Here is a 23665-nt window from a genome sequence, read left to right on the forward strand (position 1 = left end):
TGCATAACCAGAGCCTTTTGATTGCTTGAAGACAAGTGGCACCACCTCAACATCCTTATCTTATAGACTTGATCGATTTCTTTGGTGATGAGAAAAATATCTCTTGATACTCAACATTATCAACCCTTATAGGTGTGATGGCATATTCCCATATTGCTTTATCTTTTCAAATTTTCTCCACCCTCTTTCATTTGGAATTCTTCTCATTGCACTTGTTGGTTTTGGAAATCTTGATATTCTTGGCCATGATCTTCTTTGTGATGAAATGTTCATGCACTTAGATCTTTCAAAGTGAACTTTTCCGGAGGAAATTCAAGTTTTGATGATTTTTCACTTGGGGGTTTTTATTTTTCTTGTGCAAAGTTTGTACTTTCATTTTTGAATTCCATTAAGATCTTGTTCTTCAGACTCAAATTTGTACATCAAGACTACTAATAGTGACATCATCCTTCTGTTTATTTATGTGGATGATTTGAATATCACCGGCAGTTCGACATCTTTGATTCAAGGAATCAAACATAATTTATGCCAGTCTTTTGATATCACTAACCTTGAGCTCATGCATTATTGTCTTGGTGTTGAGGTTTGGCAACAATCTTCTAGTATATTCATTTCTTAGTCCAAATCTGCTAGGGCTTTGTTAGACAAATTCCGTATGCAGGATTGCATGCCTGCATCTATATTCATGGAGAAAGGTCTTAAGTTATCTGCCAAGTCTAATTCTCTTCCCATTGATAACACTACATATAGGCAAATAGTAGGCAGCGCCATCTACCTCTCTCCTACTAGGCCTGATATGAGCTTCGCAATTAGCTACATCTCACACTTTATGACAGCTCCCAAGGCTGATCATTGGATGGCAGCAAAGTGTGTAATCGGCGATTTTTTGCCTCTTGCCAAGTAAATCCTTTCTGCAAGTTTTTTGGCAAAAAACTCACCGAGCTCAAGAACTCAGCAAGTGTTGGAAACTCACCAATTACTCGGCAATTGTTCCAACTATGATTTCATCATTTATGTGTTTCCTGCATGGATGTAAGCAGTTGTAGATATTGCTAGTATGGTTGAAGTATTTAAAAGAACAATTTTTTCTTTTGGCTTGGTGTATAATGAAATCCCAGATCATCGCTTATCATTTTAAATATGTAATTTATGGTGGAACTATCTAAGATTCTAAACTATGCAATACATTAAAGGACAAATAATCAGGTTTAAAGGAAAAGTAGGCATATTGATTGCTAGTTATCTGCCAGGATTTTGCAGGGCAATTATAACTTGTTTGACTTTTTACCCAATATCTTTAGAGACATGCATTTTACTTTTATTAATTTTGATTGGTCTTTGTAATCTGTTAGGTTCAATTACGATCAAACCAAAGAAATTGGCGACGTTTAAGGTAAGGACTTGTTATATTATTTTTGGTGTTTACTTATTTTGTTGGAGCTTGTCACTTATGTATAGTGATTCTGAAAAATAATATGGGATATATAGAATTGCTTATAGAACAAGAGGCCACAACTAGCCACTTACAGCACAAAGACCAAAGAAGGCCATCAACAACACACAACCATCAACCCACAAAGTGGCAAGACATACAAGGGGATTTTGAAAGGCTCTCCAAGCCTTCACATTGAGTAATCCAAAATTAATCAGTGAAAAAGGACATCACCCTGGCCAAAAAATCCATCCCCTCTCTGCATAACTCCTTTCCACCTCCATAGAAAAAGAACTAACCTCTATAGGAGCCAAAATGTAAAAGACCAAAAACTTGGAGAGCCTAACAAGATTCTAAGCCTCATCCAAATAGCCAGAGAAAGTTATGAGCATCCTCTTTCATGAAGCATGTCTCCACCGCCAAGGGGAAGCTTCCACCTGCATAGGAACTGTGAAAGAAGAAGAAACAAACAGCATGTGCCAAGCCTTCACTATGGCCATTAGGAAATACCCCAACTCAACAGGGATGAGAACAATCCCAAAACTTGCACCAATCCCTAATCAAAACAAGTACTAGGATGTGCCCCTGAAAACTATCAAAAGATGACTGACCACTAGAAAAAACAATGCCACTATCCTTATAGCTTAATGGACAGTGCAAACAAAAAGATAAAAAGAAATGCAGACCCAGCACCTTAAATGTGGCTAAAAATGTTGACACAGGTAAAATGCTAGTTAAAATGTGCTTGTTAGGGAATAAGAAGACGACAAATTTATGGCAAGGTCACTCAATAAAGTCAATGCAAGAATACTTAATTTTTTTGCTTTGAGCAGTTGCCTAATATAAGCTCACCGGTAATTGAATTCAAAGATAAGAAGGGAACACATATTAAAGGCTAACCTAGTTTTGAAGTCTGTGTATATGTGATCGATGGGAAGACTTAAGAATTCTTTTCCCTGCAGTGGTTTATGAAAATGATAACAATTTTTTCAAGAGACAACAGTTTAAAAGGAAACATTAAATTTCCTTGATTTTCCACATGACTGTTCTTTTATCATTAAAACAAAATTGTGGCAGCATCCGTGCATAAATAGGTATAAGCTTGAAATGGTTGTGCAAGGCTGTAACAAGAAATGGCCAAAAACACCTAAGCAAGCAAAAACTACCAATATAATACACAAATAAATACCTGTATTACGCCTTTGCAATCATAAATTCCCAGAAGCGAGCTCCGCAACTCGGCTCTACATGGCACTTCTGCAACTTGACTCCCTCTTCAATTTGGCTCTATCTCAGCAGCGATATTTATCGATGCAAGGAAGTGTTACTTCTAAACTGTGTAACCAGTGCTCTATAGGACAAGACACAAGTGTTTGGTGCCGTTTATGTTTTCATTGAGTGCCATTTAGATTGTTTTCGGCACAATAAGATCATCGTGATTATACCCGCAAAAATCACAGATACACACCATATTAATCATGATTCAGCATATGAAAAAATCGTGAGTTTGGCCGACTGCAGATTGATTGCGACTAATCGCGAGTGACTAGTTCTCACAACTACACCAATTCTAGTGATTAGAGTCAACCTCTATATTAGTATTGATTCGTCATACTGTTCTGTATCTGAGCAGTGGTTGAGCATTTTGTAGGGACCCCTGTGAGTTCTAATTCTGTTTTCTGTTATGGCTCATGATATTTTGTCAAACAGTGTACAAGGTATAATATGAAATTTCTCTGAGATCTTGAACCGCCAAACACCATACAAAATTACAAATGCTATGCATAAGAATTCTGTCAACATTCATATGATCATAACATGCTGAAGCCGCCACTTACACACAGTGACAATTCATCAAACACTTGGCATGAAACTAATATGCTGATTATGAGCATTTTAGATATGATATTACATCAAACATTTGGTGTGCATTCTTATTCGTCCACTTTTAATTTTAACATTTTACAATGTCAAATACTATGCATAAGAATTCAAATAAGTTTGATAAAGGAAACCTCTAGCTGTTTGCATGCACCAAATTGATGACGCTGCCCCTGGAAATCATCTCAAATTGATTCTGAAGCTTGAATCAATTAACAAAGGCACTCTTACTCCAAAATGTGCCCAGTAGCCCTCAAACACTGCCCAACAAATAAGAATGCAGCCTCACAAAAGAGAAGCCCCTTACAAAGAAGCTGCGGCAGCCTGTAGAAGTAACAACAGCCTCTAGATAAAGCCGTGGTCTGTAGAATATCTCCAGACTCTGCCTTTGTGATAATTCCTTGTTTGAAATGCTGAATTCAAACAATATAAACACAATGATCGCTCTGATTTAACCATCTTCAAGCAGAATACTGGATAGTTTCACCAATTTAGAGTGCAAAAACACTTAGAAGAATTTTTAATTCTTCCAGTTCTTAATATTTGAAACCCTTGGCACAAACTCGTCAACAAATTCACAATAGAATGAATCGACTCTGGCTTTTTGGCCTATATATTTCCCAAGTACAAATTGCCCAGGAGTTTTCAACTTGACAAAAAAATACGATTTGCTTTTGTTGAAGGTTGACTTTTATTTTTAATAGTTTATTTATTAAATGCCCCTCACATGAAATACTGCTTGGCTTTTACTTTTAATTATTAAATGATATTTGCTTTTCATGTTCTCCCGTTGACTTAGGAAAAACATTAAATAATTGGCATCCTTTAATATTATAATCATTTAATGCACTTTTTAATGTCACTTGGCCCCACTCACTAAAAACCTTTACTGTGACTTTATCATCAATAAAGTGACTTTATTAATAATAAAGAATATCAATGCACTCAATAAAGTCATTCCATTAAGCCAACTAATTAAGTGTGCTAATACCAAGTCCAAGTGCACTCCCAAAAATAGCATGGGCATAAATGACTTACTATAAATAGTAAGCCTCCACACACTGATCCAACTAACAAATGAGTCAATCATTGTGCATACCATGAGTCTAGGTGCCCCTGCCAGATATAGCGACTCCCCAATAATGGCTTACTATAAATAGTAAGTCTCTAAATAATTGCTCCAGTCAATAATACTGAATTCCAATGCTGCCACCAAGTTGTTTACGTTCCTCACTAAGATAGTAACCCTGACTTTTCCAAAATTGACATTATAAATAGTAAGTGTACCAATCTGACTCAAACAAAGAGCAATCCTCAACATCCCTGACCTCTGGTGTTGGAATGGCCTCTGGCTCTGCAAACTGAGACTCTCTAACCAATTGACTTAGCCTACGAGGGCCACTGATAGGCTAAAATGGGGACATTACACATTTGCTTGTTAAAAATTCCCCTTTATAATGTAATATAATTTTTTCAGTCTATTTTGGATTTGTGGACGTGAGTTTTTTTGTTTATATTTATTCTAAAGCTTGTTGGACTCTTGTATTTTATTTTGTAGTGATCACTTTAATCATTTTAAGCGTTCATGCCAGATATGCTTTTAAATTTCTCTCTTGTTTCATTAGGTGTCTGACACAATGTTCCATATATGGTACCCTTGAAAATATACTGTTTATTCATGAACATATTTGCCTTGAGGAGATTTGGCTATAATCTTTTGAGCATATTATAAACGTTCTTTTTAAAATTATCTTATGAGGTTTCTCCATCTAACAGTGCTAGTTGACAATTTCCAGGTTGCTTTTTTCTGATAAAAGGCGACAGAGCTTTTATTTTGATGATGAACATTGCATCTATAGTTGGCTTTTTTGCCAGGATTGCCTTAAAGGAGGTGAGACTTTTATGCTTAAACTACAGTCTAGAATTAACTTTAGATTGCTCTACTGTGGACATTTTTATTTGGTGTTATCTGTTATACAATTTGTAAGAGTGATAACTAATTGAAAAAGCAATCTAAAGCTGATAAGGCCAAAACCATTTTCTCAATCTTTGCTTGTAAACACTTCTATATTCTCATGAACAAAGAAGAAATTTCATATTGTACATCAGAATTCATTTGATGAGAATTTACTAGCTTATTTTTTGAATGCAGAGTCAACTTATTAGGGATAGATCATAAATAATTTAAAAAAATTATTTTAAATAATGAACCAGCATAATGAAAAGACAAAAAATAGTCCATAAAATAAAGACAAAAACTTCTCTGAACAAAAAAGGGACAAATACTGAAGCTCAACCAACACCAAGGTTGGAAATACAAGATTGGAAGCTCATCCAATATAGACGATGCATTCAAAGCAATTTTCTCTCTAGTATATTTGGGGAGGGAAATGGGAGTTGTACCAGCAATAAAAGCGTTTGATGCTAGGAGAGGCATATTATATCAATAATGCTAGGTTACCGGTACGGGTATGGGCACAGATACGTATACATGGGTATGGTACGTGGGTACAGCAACTTTTTGGGAAGGGGGTTTGGGTACGTCTGGATACGTCTGTACAAATAACATATAAAAATCATAAATATATATATACATATGCATTTGTACAACTTGAAAAGTAGAAACAAAAGTTACAAAACTAAAAACATATAAAAACCATAAATATATATTATATATCTGTGCATGTATACAGGGTTACAGCTTGAAAAGTAGAAACAAAACTGCCATAAATATTGCAGTAGCACATTTATAATGATTTACTTGAAGTCTAGTTTCATATCAATTTGCCAAAAATTGAATGTTATGATAGATATATCATATATCTGTATCAAATTCATTGTGCATTGGTTAAACTGTCAAAATATTACAATTAGAGTGATTAGTAATCAGCATCATATGGGTCATCAAGAAAATCAAGATCAGTGGAACCACATGCAGCCCCAGTTTCACTTCCACAGCTAGAAGCACGTTGGCTATTTGCCTCCACAGAGGGTAAAGATGGTGTGTTAACTGAAAAGTCCAGATCTGTTCTCTCAGGATCTACATCCCACAACATTGTGCGCCCTTCCTTGTACAGACTTTGTTTATAAGTAAGAAAGCGCAAGTTGGAATGCACATAAACCAATTCTTCTGCCTTACTTGCTGCCAATTGATTGCGTTTCACTGAGTGAATAAAGGAGTATGTACTCCAATTTCTCTCAGCTGAAGAAGAACTAGCAACCTATTGAACATTTGTCACAATGTTAGAGAGTTGCAACTATAAAAATAACTTTACTTCTGACATTAATAGACTAACAATGTTAGAGAAGTGGAACAGAAATTAAGAAACATACCTGTGATAGAAGTTTGATTGCAAGAGTTTGAAGGTGTGGTGCTGTATGGCCATTAAGGTACCACCAAGCATGAGCTTCCTTTTTGTACTTGTCACGGATAGCAGCAACACTTTGACCGTTAGAGGATACAAAATCAACAAACTTAGTTGTAACTAAATCCTCCATTGCATGATCACAAAAGAGTCTACTAAGTGCGGTCCTACATCCATCACTTACTTCTCCATCTGTGTATGGTGGTACCCTTGTTGGCTGAGAAAGAATTTCATCACTATAAAATTTTGGAGTCAATGCAAATGCAAGAAGATGTAATGGGGTGGTCATTTTGTTCCACCGTTCAACACAAATTGACTTAACTTCTTTGAAGAAAGTTTCTTCAGGATCTTTCTCTTTTTTATTGATGACGTCTCTCATTAACTCAATCATTGAGTCAATGCCATCGTATACCATTCCCAAACATGGGTGATCCATGTCAACAAAACGGATCATGCTCATGATGGGCTCGGTGAAACTAAGAAGATATTCCACTCTTTCCCACCACGTGTCTTCTAGGATCATTTTCTTTACATTTGTTGCACTTTCCGTATTGGATTGCCTCCATTGAGTCCAACTTTGACCAATAACCATGCTAGCAAGTGCCTCTCGCACCAACACAAGTCGCCTCAAGACAATTGTGTTGGATGCAAATCGAGTCTCAACGACCTATTCAAGAATTAAAAATCAAAATTAAAATACGAAGAAATCATTATCACATTTAAAAAGTAAATTCATATTAGTAGTGAAATGTAGAATTGAAAATTTGAAGTGTTTCGATTACCTTCAGCAATTCCAACTCTGAAAATGATCTAAAAATGGCTTATGACATGTTATGGTTTGTGATGAACATCTGAATCTCTTCAGCCTCAGCATAGACTTGTTTGATCCAATCTATTTTCCTACCCAACTTTTGTAGCATTAGGTTGAGAGAGTGGACAGCACAAAGTGTCCAATAGATGTGTTCAAAACGTCTTTCAATCAACAAGCCTGCAGCTCGATAGTTCTTTGCATTGTCTGTAACAACTTGGACAACATTTTTAGGACGCACATCTTCAATGCATTGTATAAGGATATCAACAATAAATTGTGCATCCTTCACCTGTCCCTCACAATCCACAGCCTTTAGAAACATCGCCCCTTTGGGGCACACTGCAATCACATTTATCAATGGTCGATTTTTGGTATCCTTCCACCCATTAGAAATAATTGACACCCCTGTTTGTTTCCATCAATTTCTAATGGGAGCCAATGCATTGTTTATGTATTTGACCTCACTTGCTAGTAAGGTGGTGCGTACCTTCTCATAACCTGGCCCTATCCACCCTTGCGGAGCCTCATTTGCTTTTCTCAACATATCCTGCCAATATGGTGAGTGTACAACATTGAACGCCAAACCGTTTGCATAGATACATCTTCCAACAGCTTCATCTGCAATCTCCCTAGCATCATTGTTGAATGCTCTCTCCAATGGTCCCTTACTTCTCTTCTCAGCAACAAGTTCATTTTCAATTCTGTCCAAGAACGGGTGGTTCTCTACTATGATATCAGGAAAGTCACTATGAGATGGAGAAGGTGGGGGCCTTGAACTACTTCCTTTTCGTTTCAACAATGGATGGTTTGTGGCACGTCCCACTCTTGCATCTGCTTCCTCTTGCTCTCGAATGAATCCTGCTATTTGTTGAGGTGGCAATCCTTTTGCATCCGGTCCTTCACATGCTTTGATACCCATTTGAGGAATGGCACATAAATGGGCTTTCACATGGCTATAGGAGCTAGTTTTCTCCACATGGCAAAAATTGCATTCCCAAACAAATGTTCCACCTCCTTTTACTTGGCTTTTTATCGTGACATATTTACATAATGGTGAATTGGGATTGGTCTTGAATTTGGGTCGAGCAGTAGAAGAAGCTGACATTGTCCTCTCTACAAGAACCAACAAGTTAAAAATAAAAAATGTTATTAAATAATTAAATAATAGTAAATACAATATTAAATATAAAAATAAACAAATTCAATTTCTATTTGAATATTAAAAAACAAAATAATAAATATATATTAACAATTTAACATTATAACAAATATTTATAATTACAATTTATAACAAATATTATAATTTATTATATAAATATTAAATTAATAAACATTAAATAATAAAATAAAAAATACATTATTAACATTTATTACTTAATACTCTAGACATTATATAATATAATATTTATTCAATATTTAAATATTGACTATCATTTAAAAAATTACAATTTAAAATATAAATATTATATATAATATAATATATACAATTTTAAAAAATCTTGGAAAACCTTTTATATCAATAATATATTAAAGTTATAAAGTATATATAGTATTTAAAACTTTAAAAGTTTATAACTTCAAATAAATTTTTAAAAAATTAAAATAAACATAAACATATGAAACAATAATATATTAATATATTAATAGTTTATAATATTAATATATTATTGTTTCATATGTTTATGTTTATTTTAATTTTGTTTATAAGTTTATAACATAAAAGTTTAAAACATACATATGTTAATATAAAATAAACTATACTTAAAACTTTGATTAAAAGTTTATAACTTTAAATAAATTGAAAAAAAATTAAAATAAACATACCTTCAGCTTGAACGCAGAGCTTTGGCGCCAGTCGACTCCCCCTGCTCACGAGCTTCCGTCGTCCCAGTTGCTGCTGCTGCCAGTTGTCTCCCGTCGTCGTCCTAGTTGCTGCTGTTGGCGATTTCTTATTGCAGTCTGTTGCAGTTTCTTTTCATTCTGCGCCACAGTTGTCAATTCATGTTAGGGTTTTTGCTACGGTAAAAACGAGTTAAAAACAAAGAAAAACCAAATGCCGACCTGAAATATCGTGGTCAAACTGCCACGTTACCGTTCAAATCGAGTTAAAAACAAAGAAAAATCAGATGCCGACCCTAAATATCTTAGTCAAACTGCCACGTTAACATTCAAATCGCCACGTCATCCAAAAACATTCGGATTCATTGCAAAAAAAGTAGAAATCGAACCCTGTTCGATTCCATAGCGTATTTCAGACGTATCTGATTCCGATACGTACCGTACCCGTATGTGAAGGCAAAAGGGGAAGTACCGGTAACGTAGCAATAATGTAATGCTCAGTATTGTTGGGTGGATATTTTGCAACCAACAGTTTTGTGAAAATCAAGTTGCAAAATAGCATGACTAGCCACAACGTATGAGACAAAGTCTCTCCTACCTTAAAAGGAAGGCTCCCCCTTCTCACCATTCTTTGGATTAATTGAAGGTAAGCAAGAAGTTAAGATATTTGTAAAGGGTGTTACCAATATTCTTTCCTCTTAGCTTTCATAAAAGAATTCACTTACCCGTGGAGTGAGTAATGGGCAAGGTGAAATCTTTAACTACATTTCTATCTAGTAGTTGGAAACGGTGATATCGATAAACCAACACCAACTCAAAGACTGATTGAAAGCATACTAGTTTGGCTCTAAATCTTGTTTTAACCAATCTATAAGAATAACCTCTACCATTGGGGCACAAAGACTTCTAGAAGTAGGGAATTCTAACTATTTTTTGTGAATTTGAGATGGTAATACAAGCTACAGTCAAAGCTCCTAGTCTATGTATCACCAAAATCGTTCCCAGTCAAAGCTCCTGTTCTATGTATCACCACAATTGCTTCCTAACTCACTATGCTCTATTATTGAACACACAATAATAACATGAATCAAAGACCATGGGCACAAACCACAATTAAAGCTTCTAATTTGCTCTATCACAATTGTTTCCAGTCAAAGCTTTGAGTCCAATTGCTTCTTTTATTCACTTTTTTCTCAAATTCGCATTACACAATCAAAGTTATGCTTGCACAAGTTTGGCATAGCTTTCTTGCATACAACAAAAGATGATTTTTACAATGAGGGGGCACTCCTTTATATAGGCAAAGGAGTTGAGAAAAAAGTGAGAGCAACTCAACCAAGTTTGACCTTTCCAAACTAAACGAGAGAAATTATTGGATTACATGTCATAAGGATGTAAAGTTCTGCAAATTCTGAGTCTAGAATCAGACTTATAGTTCAGTTCCGAGTTTGGCTGAGAATGATCTTCTTAATATTATCAATATTTAGTTTGTTGTTGAAGGTATATCTTATCTTGAATATAGATCCAATGTTCTATTTCCAATCTAATAATATATAATATTACAAACTTATTGATTGCTGGAAGTGAGATGCTTATAGGAGCAGACTGTTGTGAATTGTGTATCCTTTAATCGGCGATTTTCAAGAGACTTAGTTTAGGATTTAACTAACTAAACACTAGTTTCGTCAAACACAAACAAAGACATCTCTATGGAAGTCGCTAGCACCTATAGGATAAACAAGTATAAATATTAGATGCCAATCTTTAGATATATTAACACTAAGAGAGGTACGGTCTGTACTGTCAAACTTGTAGGATTATTTAGGTTAGAATTTTAACACTCCCTCTTAACCTGATAATCCTACAGAGAGATATAATATCTAGCAATCATCAATATAGATGAGTAAGCAAGTATTAATACTCTATATCTGTCTGTCTCTTATGTGGTATCATAGAACACATGATACAAAGTCATATTACTTAAACCTATGATATGACAAATCACTGATACTAGTGATATTATATAGGATAAATCTGAAGGGTAATCTCTTCATTTATCCAAGTTATGATTTCATAGAAACTGGTATCATAACATGATCCTGAGTTTTAAGATCTACTAGAATACAGGATAAACTCGGAGAATACCAAGATTCTTCCTTTATCCAATTTGTGACCCATGAACATAACAATTTCAACATCACAATATGATCTTGAACTCATCTAAATCTTACAGTAGATCTCTACTGTTTAGCACATTATCTAAGAGATCGTCACCTCTCATAATGATTTATACGAGTATTTATTATTTTTTAGAGATTGTCACCTCTTCAAATAATGAATACAAGTGAATACCAATGGTGGAGCCCATAACAGTCAATAGCCTGACAAAATAAAATTATTTTATTAATAATCAAAAAGTACAAATGGATTACAACTCAACCATACCCAGTCTCCTCCTGAAATGTTCTATCTTTGCTCTAGATAGAGGTTTGGTGAGTATGTCTGTTGTCTGATCTGCAGTACAAATGTATTCCAATTTTACAGAATTCTTATCTACCATATCTCTCACATAATGGTAAGGAATTTCAATATGCTTGGATCTGTCATGGAAAACTGGATTCACCGAGAGCATGATGGAACTCTGATTATCACAATGAATAATCGTAGGATTCATGGCTTGCCCAAATAATCCCACGAGTAACTTCCTCAGCCATACTGCTTCTCGAGAGGCCATCACTGCTGCAATGTATTCTACTTCTGTGGAGCTCTGAGCTACTGAAGACTACTTTCTGCATATCCATGAAATCATAGCTGATCCTAAACTAAAACAACATCCTGAAGTGCTTTTCCTGTCTTTAACACTTCCACCCAAATCTGAATCGGTGAATCCATGCAAATCTAAAGCAACTTTCTCATATTTGAGTCCATAATTAAGAGTGCCTTGTAAGTACTCATAATGTGTTTAACAACAACTAGGTGAATCTCCTTAGGTTCACACATAAATTGACTTAAGGCATGAACAACATAGCAAATATCAGGTCTTGTATTTATTACGTACATAAGGGACCCAATCATCTGTCTGTAGAGAGTAGAATCTATAGGAGGTGATTCTGTAGCTGCTTCTTTAAGTTTATGCAAATTGGTCTCCATTGTAGAAGACATAGACTTGCAATTCCACATTCCAAATTTCTTCAAGATATTTGAAGTGTACTTTCCTTGATTCAATATGATACTATTAGAATTCTGTCGTTCTTCCAATCCTAGGAAGTAATGGAGAAGCCCCAAGTCTTTCATCTCAAATTCTCTAGTTAAATCTTTCTTGCATTGATCTATAAGATGATCATCACCTGTGATTAATAAATCATCAACATACAATATCAGTATTACCATATCATCTTTATCTCTTTTATAATATAAGTTTGAATCGGCTTCATTCTTTATTTCTTTATCTCTAGTTAAATCTTTCTTGCACTGATCTATAAGATGATCATCACCTGTGATTAATAAATCATCAACATACAATATCAGTATTACCATATCATCTTTATCTCTTTTATAATATAAGTTTGGATCGGCTTCATTCTTGGAGAATCCTAAGCCGTTGCGATATTTATTGATCCTTTCATACCAGGCCCTGGGAGCTTGTTTAAGCCCATAGAGAGCTTTCTTGAGCCTGCAAACAAAAGTGTTAGAATCATGGGTTTCAAATCCTTTTGGTTGCTCTAGATAGACTTTTTCTGAAATCTTTCCATTTAGAAATGCTGTCTTTACATCCATCTGATGTACCTTCCATCCCTTAGATGCGACAGTTGCTAAAATTGCTTGTACGAAAGTATATCTGTTAACATGAACAAAGGTTTCTTCATAATCAATCCCTTATTTCTGAGAAAAATCTCTGGCCACAAATCTGGCTTTATATTTCTCAATACTCCCATTAGCAACATGCTTTATTTTGAATATCCATTTAGAAGAAACAACATATTTTCCTTTTGGCCTTGGAACTATTTCCCAAACATCATTTTTCATAATTGATTGGTATTCTTCTGTCATAGCTTCTTTCCAGGCTAGATGTTTAATAGCATCAGAAGGATTGGTTGGCTCTTTTTTGGATAAATCAATCATATTTGTTGTATGACTAGAGAATCTTTTAGGTCTTTTACTTTCTTTGACTGATCTTGAAGGTGCAGCAAAGTCTTGAGTTGCTTCAATTGTTTTTATGGCCCAAAGTGGTCTTTTCTTTGAACTTTCCTCAAGGCTTATATTTTCATCTTCGACCTCTTCTAAGTTCTCCCTTTGGGATTCAGATTCACTAATTCTTTCAGAACTTGATAAAGGAGAGGGTTCATTGGAACTTATTGCTCTTTTGAATGCAAGATCTTTCTCAAAGATTACATCTCTGCTAAGTTCAATAGTTTTTAGTCCAGGTATGAAAATTCTATATGCTTTAGAAGTTTCACTATACCCTACAAAGATACCTTTCCTCCCAGATGGTTCTAATTTGGTTCTCTTTTCTTTTGGAACATGAATGTATGCAGGACATCCAAAAATTCTGAGATGACTTATATTGGGTTTTACTTTAGTAAATACTTCTTCAAGGGTTTTATCTTTAAGATAGGAGTGAGGGCTTTTGTTTTGAATACATACAATAGTACAAGAGGCTTCTGCCCAAAGATAGTATTCTAGATTTTGGTCAAAAATCATAGCCCTAGAAGCTTCTATAATTGTCCTATTCTTTCTTTGAGCTACCCCGTTTTGTTCTGGGTTATAAAGAACAGTGTACCCCCTCTTGATCCCTAATTCTTTGCAAAACCTTTTAAATAAGTCTGAGGTATATTCTCCTCCATTATCTGTTCTAAGGGTTTTAATTTTATGTCTTGAAAAATTTTCAGTTAATGCTTTGAATTCTTTAAATCTTTGTAGGATTTCTTCTGATTCCTTGCATTTAAAAAAATAAATCCATGTTTTTCTAGAGAAGTCATCTATGAACAAGATATAATACCAGAATCCTCCAAGAGAGGGAATGGACATAGGTCCACATAAATTTGAATGAACTAACTCAAGTACATTATTTGTATTGCTAGTACTATCATGCAACGAACTTCTAGTACTTTTACCCAGAGCACACCCTTTACAAATACTAGGGTGATCTTTATTTAATTTAGGTAATCCAGTAACCATCTTTTCCATAGTTGATAAGGTTTTAAAGTTTAGATGCCCTAATCTTCTGTGCCATATTTCGTTTGAATCTCCTGCTTCGTGAACTAGGGCTTGAATGGATCTACTGGGTTCTATATTCAGTTCATACAAATATCCCTTTCTTTGACCAATTACTTTAGCTTTCTTGATGGAAGAGTTCTTAGCCCAAGTTAATACTTTGCCATCCACAAATGCAACATTGTGTCCATCATCTTCTAATGCTGTAATTGAGATTAGGTTTCTTTTAATCCCCGGTACATAGAGTACATCTTTAAGAAGAAGAGTATTTTTCGTCTTTAGTTTCAAAGTGCAGCTACCAATTCCTTCAACTGAGTGTACAGAGTTATCAGCAATAGTAACTTCACCGTTAACTTTCTCTGATAAGGAATTTAGAGTTTCTTTGTATCCCGTTATATGTCTGAAAGATCCACTATCAATTACCCATGCCTTATTTGAGATTTCATTTGATAGAGAGGAATACAAAACACGGTTCTCAGTATCATAAGTCTCTTATTCTCTAATGACATTTGTACAATTTGCCTGTTGTTTGGAATTTTCTAGACAATTAGATCTATAGTGTCCAAATTTTTCACATTTGAAACACTTTATTTTAGATAGATCTTTCTTGGGCTTTCCATTCTTCTAATTTCCCCTTTTCTTCTTGAAGTGCTTTTTCTTGCCTTTATAAGAGTTGGCATTAAGAATGTGAAGTTCTTCATCTTCTACTTTTCGTTTGCCTCCTTTCTTTAGTTTTCTTGACTCTTCTTGAAGACAATCATGCTTGAGTTTGTTAAAGTCCGAAAGCTAATCTCTAGCACTTATTCCTTGTGCGAATGTTTCCCATGATTTTTGCAATCCATCTATGGCCATAAGCGTTAGTTTAGTGTCATTAATGATGGTTCCTATGCTTGATAATTCATTTCTAATGCCCGCAACTCTTAGGAAATAAGAGTTTATCGATTCTCCTTTCTTTATTTGGATATGATTTAGTTGTCTTTTCAGTACAAGAACCCTAATTGCATTGTTTATTTCATATGCATTCCGTAATGCATTCATCATATCGTAGGTAGTTTGGTGTTTCGTAAGCATAGGTACAATATCATTTTTAACTCCATCCAAGATGATTTGAATGGCTTTTCTATTTCCATTGGTCCATATGGATATGTGAGGTTCAATAGGTGGCTGTTTGGATGCTCCATCAACAAATTGTTTAACGTTGTTCTCTTCAAGAATCATCAAGATTCTAAATTTCCAAGCTTCAAAGTGTTCCTTCCCATCGAATCTGTCCTTAGGTTTGATTGTATATGCCATTGAAAATGGGAGAAGAAACTACTTGAATATATATGTGGTCTGATTACTAAAATTTGCAAAGCCCTAGATTTGATAACTTAGCTCTGATACCATGTAAAGTTCTGCAAATTCTGAGTCTAGAATCAGACTTATAGTTCAGTTCCGAGTTTGGCCGAGAATGATCTTAATATTATCAGTATTTAGTTTGTTGATGAAGGTATATCTTATCTTGAATATAGATCCAATGTTCTATTTCTAATCTGATAATATATAATATTGTAGACTTATTGATTGCTGGAAGTGAGATGCTTATAGGAACAGACTGTTGTGAATTGTGTGTCCTCTAATCTGCATCCACAACCGAATATATATCTTGCTAGAGGGTGTGTCCCTCAAGGGACATAACCCTTAACTTGACATTAATTATACCTCTTCCTAAGTCGACGATTTTCAAGAGATTTAGTTTAGGATTTAACTAACTAAACATTAGTTTAGTTAAACACAAACAAAGACATCTCTATGGAAGTCGCCGGCACCTATAGGATAAACAAGAATAAATATTAGATGCCAATCTTTAGATATATTAACACTAAGAGAGGTACGGTCTGTACTGTCAGACCTGTAGGATTATTTAGGTTAGAATTTTAATAAAGGACATCTAAATCTAATTACATGTAATTACACAATTTCATGCAATATATCTTCTGCAATCTACAAACATGAAAACTAAAGAAGGAAGAAGACGAAAAAGAATTAAAACAATCCTAGGGATTGTTCTGAAGGGCCTTGTACTTGGCGATGCAATCCCGGATGATCACAGGATTGGGAGTACCTGTATTTTGTAGCACTGCATTCACTTTGATAACCATGGTGTTGCGTCTTTTGATAGCCTTTGATTCTGTTTGATGAATTATCCGTTGTCATTTGAAATCTTGATGTCATCAAGCTTTTTCTCGTTCGAGTTGTCATGAATTCTCCTTTGTAGATTGGCACATTATGGAGTCTCTGACACTTTGAAGACCTTCTTGACGATGTGTAGATTAAATTCGGAACAACTTTCCACCAACACCTTTAACTGTTTTTTTTTTTTTTGAAGCAAGTGCTTGGCACATTCCCACATGAACTCAGGTTCTCAGACAACCATTGGGAAAATGGAGACCAAATGAATTATTGCTTCTTTAATTTGAAGTATGCCTTCTTTATTGGATGTCTTCATTCTTTGTAGAACTTCTGACATATCTTGACTTGCTGCAACATGAAAGTTTCAATGGGATTGAATCCATCATTGGAAGATATGGATTTTGACTCCATGAGAATATTGGCAAAATGGATCTCTAGGGAACAATATTTTTGAAGTATTGATTAGATACTCATGGAACATATGCAATGAATTGGATGTGATATGGAAAGTACATGTTGAGGGGTAAAATGGGACTTAGGAAGATGGACGACATGTAAATGCGTATGGGAAAAGGATGAGTTCTTATAAAGATGCCTTGAGGAATGAAGGCTAGGTGCATGGGAATTCATGCAAATGATAACTTTTGACTTTAAAAATGTGACCTTTAGTCAACAACAGGTTCTCTGGATGTAATTACACATAAAGTGAATTACATGTAAAACAAACATGCATTTAGGTTTGGAGAATGGAAATGCATGTTAAGTGGGAATGAAGAATGGAAATGCATGTAAGTGGGAATGAAGAATGAGATTACATGTAATTGTGGATGGAGGGTGAGATGCAATGTGCCATGGCATGTAATGACGGATATGGAATGAAATGATGCAATTGCACGAAGAGGTGGAAGGTGGAGTGAAGTGAAACGTGCTCAAGTTCTCGGGAAAGAACTTGCAATTTCTTCCAAATGAAGAAAAATGAGAAAACAAGCAAACAAACAACAAAAACAAGCACAAAAGAAACACGTACCTTTGGTTTTGGACTTAAATATGCCAAGAGGCAAGTTATTTTAAAGTACAATTTCGAATTTGGAGTTTGGGAAAAATCCAAAAGTATTAAAATGAGAGTTTTCATCATATTTAAAGAAAAATGCACTTTTCATGGCATATCTATGGACAAATGTGCAACATCAAACTAAAGATGCAATAGAATAGCAGGATAAGCACAAACTAATGAACAAGATTGAAAATGTCCACTTGAAGATTAATGAGCCAAAATAGCATGATTTGCAGATTTTGAAGACCAATTCTCCTCCAAATCTGGACTATCAAATAATAATATTGACTTCTTCAATCTTGCAAGTGATGATCATTCAATGATCGGATTTGGCATGAGGATGCCAAAAACCCAAGGAAAACTTGTTTTTAGCAAAAGTGTGGTCTCAAAGAGCCTTGGCATGAATTGTTTTTACCCTTGGAATGCAAAAACGTGTTTCTCAATAGTAAGGATATGGATCAAAATGCCAAAACACCTCCTCTTTAGTCAAAAACATGATCAAAATCAACATGAAATGGACTTTTTTTGACATTTTGACAAAAATGTGACTTCAAAATGCCATAAAATGCACCCTTTTTTGCAAGGAATCCAACTTTTTTTTTCATGAGAATGCATGGAAATGCAAAAACGCCTCTTGAGGAAGAGATTTCAAGACATTTCATGGACAAATTGAATAGCACATGAGTATACTGAGGGGGGGGGTGTGTGGGTTCAATCAGTATAATAACAATTTTGCCAATTTAAAACTTTTATCCAAACAACTAACTTCAAATGCTGAAATGAACAATTTTGCACATGAACACAATGGCACAAGATTTATGTGGAAACCCAACGTGGGAGAAAACCACGACAAATAAATGCTTTTATAGAAATTGTTTTGTAGGCTACAACCTACTAGAGGCTATGACCTCTATGTTTATGAGCACTGACTCACTAGAAGCTCCAACTCCCACACTTTGCAGGGTTCAACCTACTGGAAGCACCAACTCCCCACTACTGTATTTGTGAGCACCAATCCATTGCACACAAACTATTCTTCCACCTTGATAATGTTGCTTGCTCAACTGATGATGGATATTTTTCATGCACAATTGTTCTTCTCCAATTTGATATTTATATCTGCATATACTTCTCTTCTATATTTATGACAAATCTGCAATTCTCTTCTTTTGTTTGTCTAAAAGCTTATTGTCTTTCAAGCACAATCTTTTTATGCACTGTGTATTTCCTTCTATCTCATATACATACTCTTAGTTCGGTAATATATATATCAGAATGATAAGCCTGAATATATATAATATATTCTTTATATCACAGGACTCAAGTCTGATATAATTTACTATGAACATACATCTATATATGATATCTGCATGTATACTTGTAGCATGTATCCTTTTATCTTTGCTTATCCTTACTCTTCTTATATATTCATTCTCTTCTTCACGTAATTCCAATTTTATTCACTATGTAATAGATCCTCCAAACGATCATGTCTTTTGACAAAGAGACATGTCCAAATGTAATCGCACCTTTTAGATCCAAAAGTTATGAATATAATAATTATATTTTATTTAACCAATAGCTAATAAATTATGTTGATTACTATGTTTATTTTCAGAATGAAACATGATAAGTTTATCTCTTAATTTATTTTTCTTCAAATCAGATCATTCCTTTCATGACTTTAGAATCAAAGTCAACGGGCTTGGCTATGCTATGGATAATATTTCATTGTGAGTTGGAACCTTCAAATCACTGTTAAAGGTGCCATCTTTTATTTTTCATCCTAATTTCCAACATGTGTATTGGTTTATTTGTTTTCCAGAAACTCTGATGCCTGCTTATATATTACTGTATAAGTGTGCAAATATTATTATTGAATGATTGTTGGGTTTCTTTGTCAATCTGCTGGCTTGTATGTCTCCATTCAAATGCTGTTGTCTGTTTATATTTCCTTTTTCCATATATTCATTTCATAATTATTTCACAGGTATTATATATGGTGAACTTTCTCCAAAACACCAAGCTCACTGTTTATGTCACATTTTTGCCAATCTGGAATTTACTGTTTCTGATTGCCCACCTCGTTTGGATTGGTCAATTGCTAATGAACAGTCAACTGATATCTCTATTGCCCTGTATTAATACATGCGAGCAGCTCCAGCTTCAATTAATTTTTTAATGATAATAGCCTGGCAGGCTTATGTTGGCTTGAATTGAATTCCATCATGGCTTCCAATCATGATATGTGACTTCTTAAATTATGCATGCTGACTGGAAACTTTCAATTCAGTTTATCCTTATGTCCATTCTCTTATATATTCGAACTTATAGCAAGTTAAATATCTCACCACTTTTCTCATGACTTGGTCATCGATAATTTCAGAAACTATTGGTCTTCGGACTTTGAGGACTTCCAGTGGCAACAGATGTGTATATCTCATGCTGACATGTCTTGGCCATTCACTGCTTTTATTTCTTGTCATAGGATGCTTCCATAATACTAAGTCACCGAATAATGTTTGTCATTGGCTCTATTTTAGAAGTCGCTGCTGACTGTATATGTGCCTCCTTGTGACTTTCATTTGGATTGTTTTATATCTTCATTTGCAACCTTAAGTGATTCACTGCCTTATACACTGTTATGTGATTGGACTTTATTTTCATCGGTTGGTTCCATTATTGAATATCTTGCTGTTATTTTAGTTTTTCATTCTAGTCTTTGATACGACTTCAGCATTTTGCTCAACATATCTCTTCTCAGTTCTTCACTACTGAGGTCTCATACTTCACTGCTCACTTCTACTCAAAACACTTATTCTTTCTTTTTATTAGCAATCTTGCTTATTATATTAAATACACTCTTATCTGAAGTCACACTGTCTCTCACTTCATATTCTTCACAACACACAATATTATACCTTCACACTCTTAATAATATTTATATATTTCTCTGCTTGCACACCCTTTCATTTTCACTCTATTCTACATAGTCAATGTTGGTTATGATTGCTATTTCTCTATTAATGTCTTTTTATATTGCTGTTGTAAATTCCATTATTACCATTGTTTATAAATCACTGCTTAGCTTATCATTTCTTAATTGATTGCTTTCTTTTAACCAAAACCTTTAAGCTTTTCTATTCTTGATGATGATGTTTGGAAACTTTCTTCATCCTCCTTTTGACATTGGTGATACTATCACTTATAATCTTGCTCATGCTTTTGACATCAATGATAAGACTTCCAATAATCCCAGGAACCTTTGACATTTATGACAATATTTTCATCACAAATCTGGGCAAAATCATAAAAAATGTGTTCTTCAAGGGCACAAGCATGAACAATTTTGTACTTGGAGGAAAAACGTGGTCACCAAATGCAAATGCATATGATGTTGGTCCAAATGCATTCTCTAGATGAGATTACATGTTTTAAATTACATGTCTTTTGCCTTTTTCATGCCAAACACACTCTTGAGAGGTGTTTACATTTTTAAAAATGCTCATTTGGTAAACAACGCACTCTTGGAGTGATATTACACATTTTAAAATATGTAATATGACTTGCCCATGTAAAACGTATTCTTGGGGTGCAATGACATGTTTTGAAAATATGCTATATGCCCTCAAGATGGAAAACACATTCTTGGAGGAGCATTGCATATTTTAAAAACTTGAATATGCATAAGCCTTTTAGTGCAAAACAAATTCTCTAGAGGTGATTGCACATTTTAAAACTTGAATATGCATAAGCTCACTCTAGAAGGCCTAAGGCATGTTTTAAGCTAAAAGCATTTGCATGCCTTTAGTTCAAAAAACATTCTCTAGGAGCCTTTGCATATTTTACATGAAAATGGGTTAAAAGACATGTTTGCACAACTTAAGTGATCAATCAAGTACATGATTAATTGATTTTTGAAGAAATATCACTTAGTTGGGTCATGAATAATATTTACACTATATAGTTTAATATATAATGTGCAAATATCATTCAAAAAACAATATTTACTAAGATGTTTTGAATTAAAACTCAAACATTAAATCAAACTATATAGTTAATATAGTCACTTGTGAAAAATTTAAAAAGCAACCCAACACGGAAATATAACATAAAATGCACTATAGTCACTTAAGTGATAAAGTAACTTAAAAACATAACATAAAGTGGATTTATGTTATATTTTTCAAAAAGTGAATGTCAACTTTAAAATCTAACATGATATTTTAAATCGTGCAGTTGCACCTGGAGAGTGCACCTTTTGGGCACTAAAATGATCATATCTTTTGATTGCCAACTCTGATTACGCCCTAGGATAGATTGAATCGAAGGGAAAACCAAAAGAAATGATTTGAGCAAAACCAAAAGACCAAAAGCTAACAAACACACACTCAAAAATGAAAAAAGGACAATGAAGGCTTCAAAAGTCAAGCATAGGCTCAACAAACAAAAAAACTAAAAAGACTTGACTAAAGCCTTTAGTAAGAGAGCTCATTACACAAATTGGACTTGATTGATTGATCAATGCTAACCAATTAAATAATGATCTAAACTTGTAGAAAAACGAAAATAAGTTGAAAAAGTTTTCTACTGTTACTTGCACTTTGTGGTGACAAAATGTAGGTCAAATATAATGGTCGTGTAAGTAACTTAATTGTCAGTAAGTCAAGTAGTTTTCAGTAAATTAAACAGATGGTTCTTTAAGTCGTATAGTAACTTCCTATTTTATCTTTAGTTCTCAATATTTTTGTTGTGGAAGGATCTTCTTGTAATTGCTTATTTAAAGAGTATTCCTCTATTTTGTTTAACTTTCAATATCTCAATCAATTATCATTTCATGGTATCAAAGCAAAGTTTGGCTTTGGCAAATTGTCTCAATAAAATGTGTACTTTAGGTGAAGATATCCAGTAGTTGCTATAGCTGACTTCACACACTCAATTTGTTAAATTTGAACCAAATCTATGCAAAGAAGTATATGAAATAAAAAATTGAAAAACAGTCTAACACCAGGGAATTTTATCCTGGGAAAAACCCTCCTCACCGAAGGAAACAACCCAGCCCACTCAAAAGTAAATACTTTATTCAGATCCTTAAAGTTTATTACAAAAACTGTGCTATTGACAAAACTTCAAAACTCAATAATCAAAGTTCTTAAAGAAATTGTTTTTATAAGCATGACATGATGGCCAGAATAAAATATCACAAACCGTAGAATATAATAATAAGCTGCTCATACACACAGAGAGACAGCTGAATTAAGTTCAATAGCAACAACTATCCAGTAGATGCATGATTACAATCTTAAAAGAGCATGTCTTAATTTTTGAACTGAGAGCTGTTCAGATTCACACACAGATATGCCAAAAGATGTTGTTACTAGAATAAGAGTATGCATTTGAAATATATTGACTGTGGTCTCTTTGTTCACCTCGACACTAGTAGATGGCGTGACAACATTCACCACCATAAAATAATAAAATCAGAAATATTGCAATAGATTGGATGAATAAGGTGAAACACTTGCCACGTCATCATAAGCAAAAGATCATTGTATCCATGAGGTGATCAAATGATATTCATGCCAAGTAATGAGTAGATACTATGAAATATCATATAAAACTGAAATATAAAGCTTGCGAACCACTATTTTGAATATGTACACAAAGGCATTGTTTGACAGTATAGAGATGTACGCACATAGGAAATGAAGAGAACACACAGAAGCATCACACAGTAGCAAGAAGATGTAGCAGAGAATACTGATAAAGAGAACATCTTGAATGATAACAGAATAACACTATGTGTTCTAGCAGCGATAACCACAACTTGACACAAATAGAAAAGTTTCTGCAATCTTCAGAAGTGGTATGATCTCTATCGCAGCTACCCTTTTTAT

General features: G+C 34.3%; 1 protein-coding gene across 4 annotated transcripts in view; it reads left to right on the forward strand.

Annotated features, from left to right (window-relative positions):
• The window catches only part of LOC149530900 (uncharacterized), a 359431-nt gene that overhangs the window by 41400 nt on the left and 294366 nt on the right, over window positions 1-23665 (forward strand). For all 4 annotated transcript variants that reach the window (XR_016359208.1, XM_089811737.1, XM_089811740.1 and 1 more), the window contains exons 4-5: window positions 1353-1393; window positions 5110-5204. Coding sequence is in view for 3 of the 4 variants with exons in the window: in XM_089811737.1 (XP_089667863.1) it covers window positions 1353-1393; window positions 5110-5204 (136 nt within the window). In the remaining variant the exon portion in view is untranslated. The remainder of the gene's footprint in view (window positions 1-1352; window positions 1394-5109; window positions 5205-23665) is intronic.

The sequence above is a fragment of the Cupressus sempervirens genome, chromosome 11 (genome assembly GCF_028749045.1).
Source record: "Cupressus sempervirens isolate cs-2001-9-10 chromosome 11, ASM2874904v1, whole genome shotgun sequence".
Classification (NCBI taxonomy): Eukaryota; Viridiplantae; Streptophyta; class Pinopsida; order Cupressales; family Cupressaceae; genus Cupressus; species Cupressus sempervirens.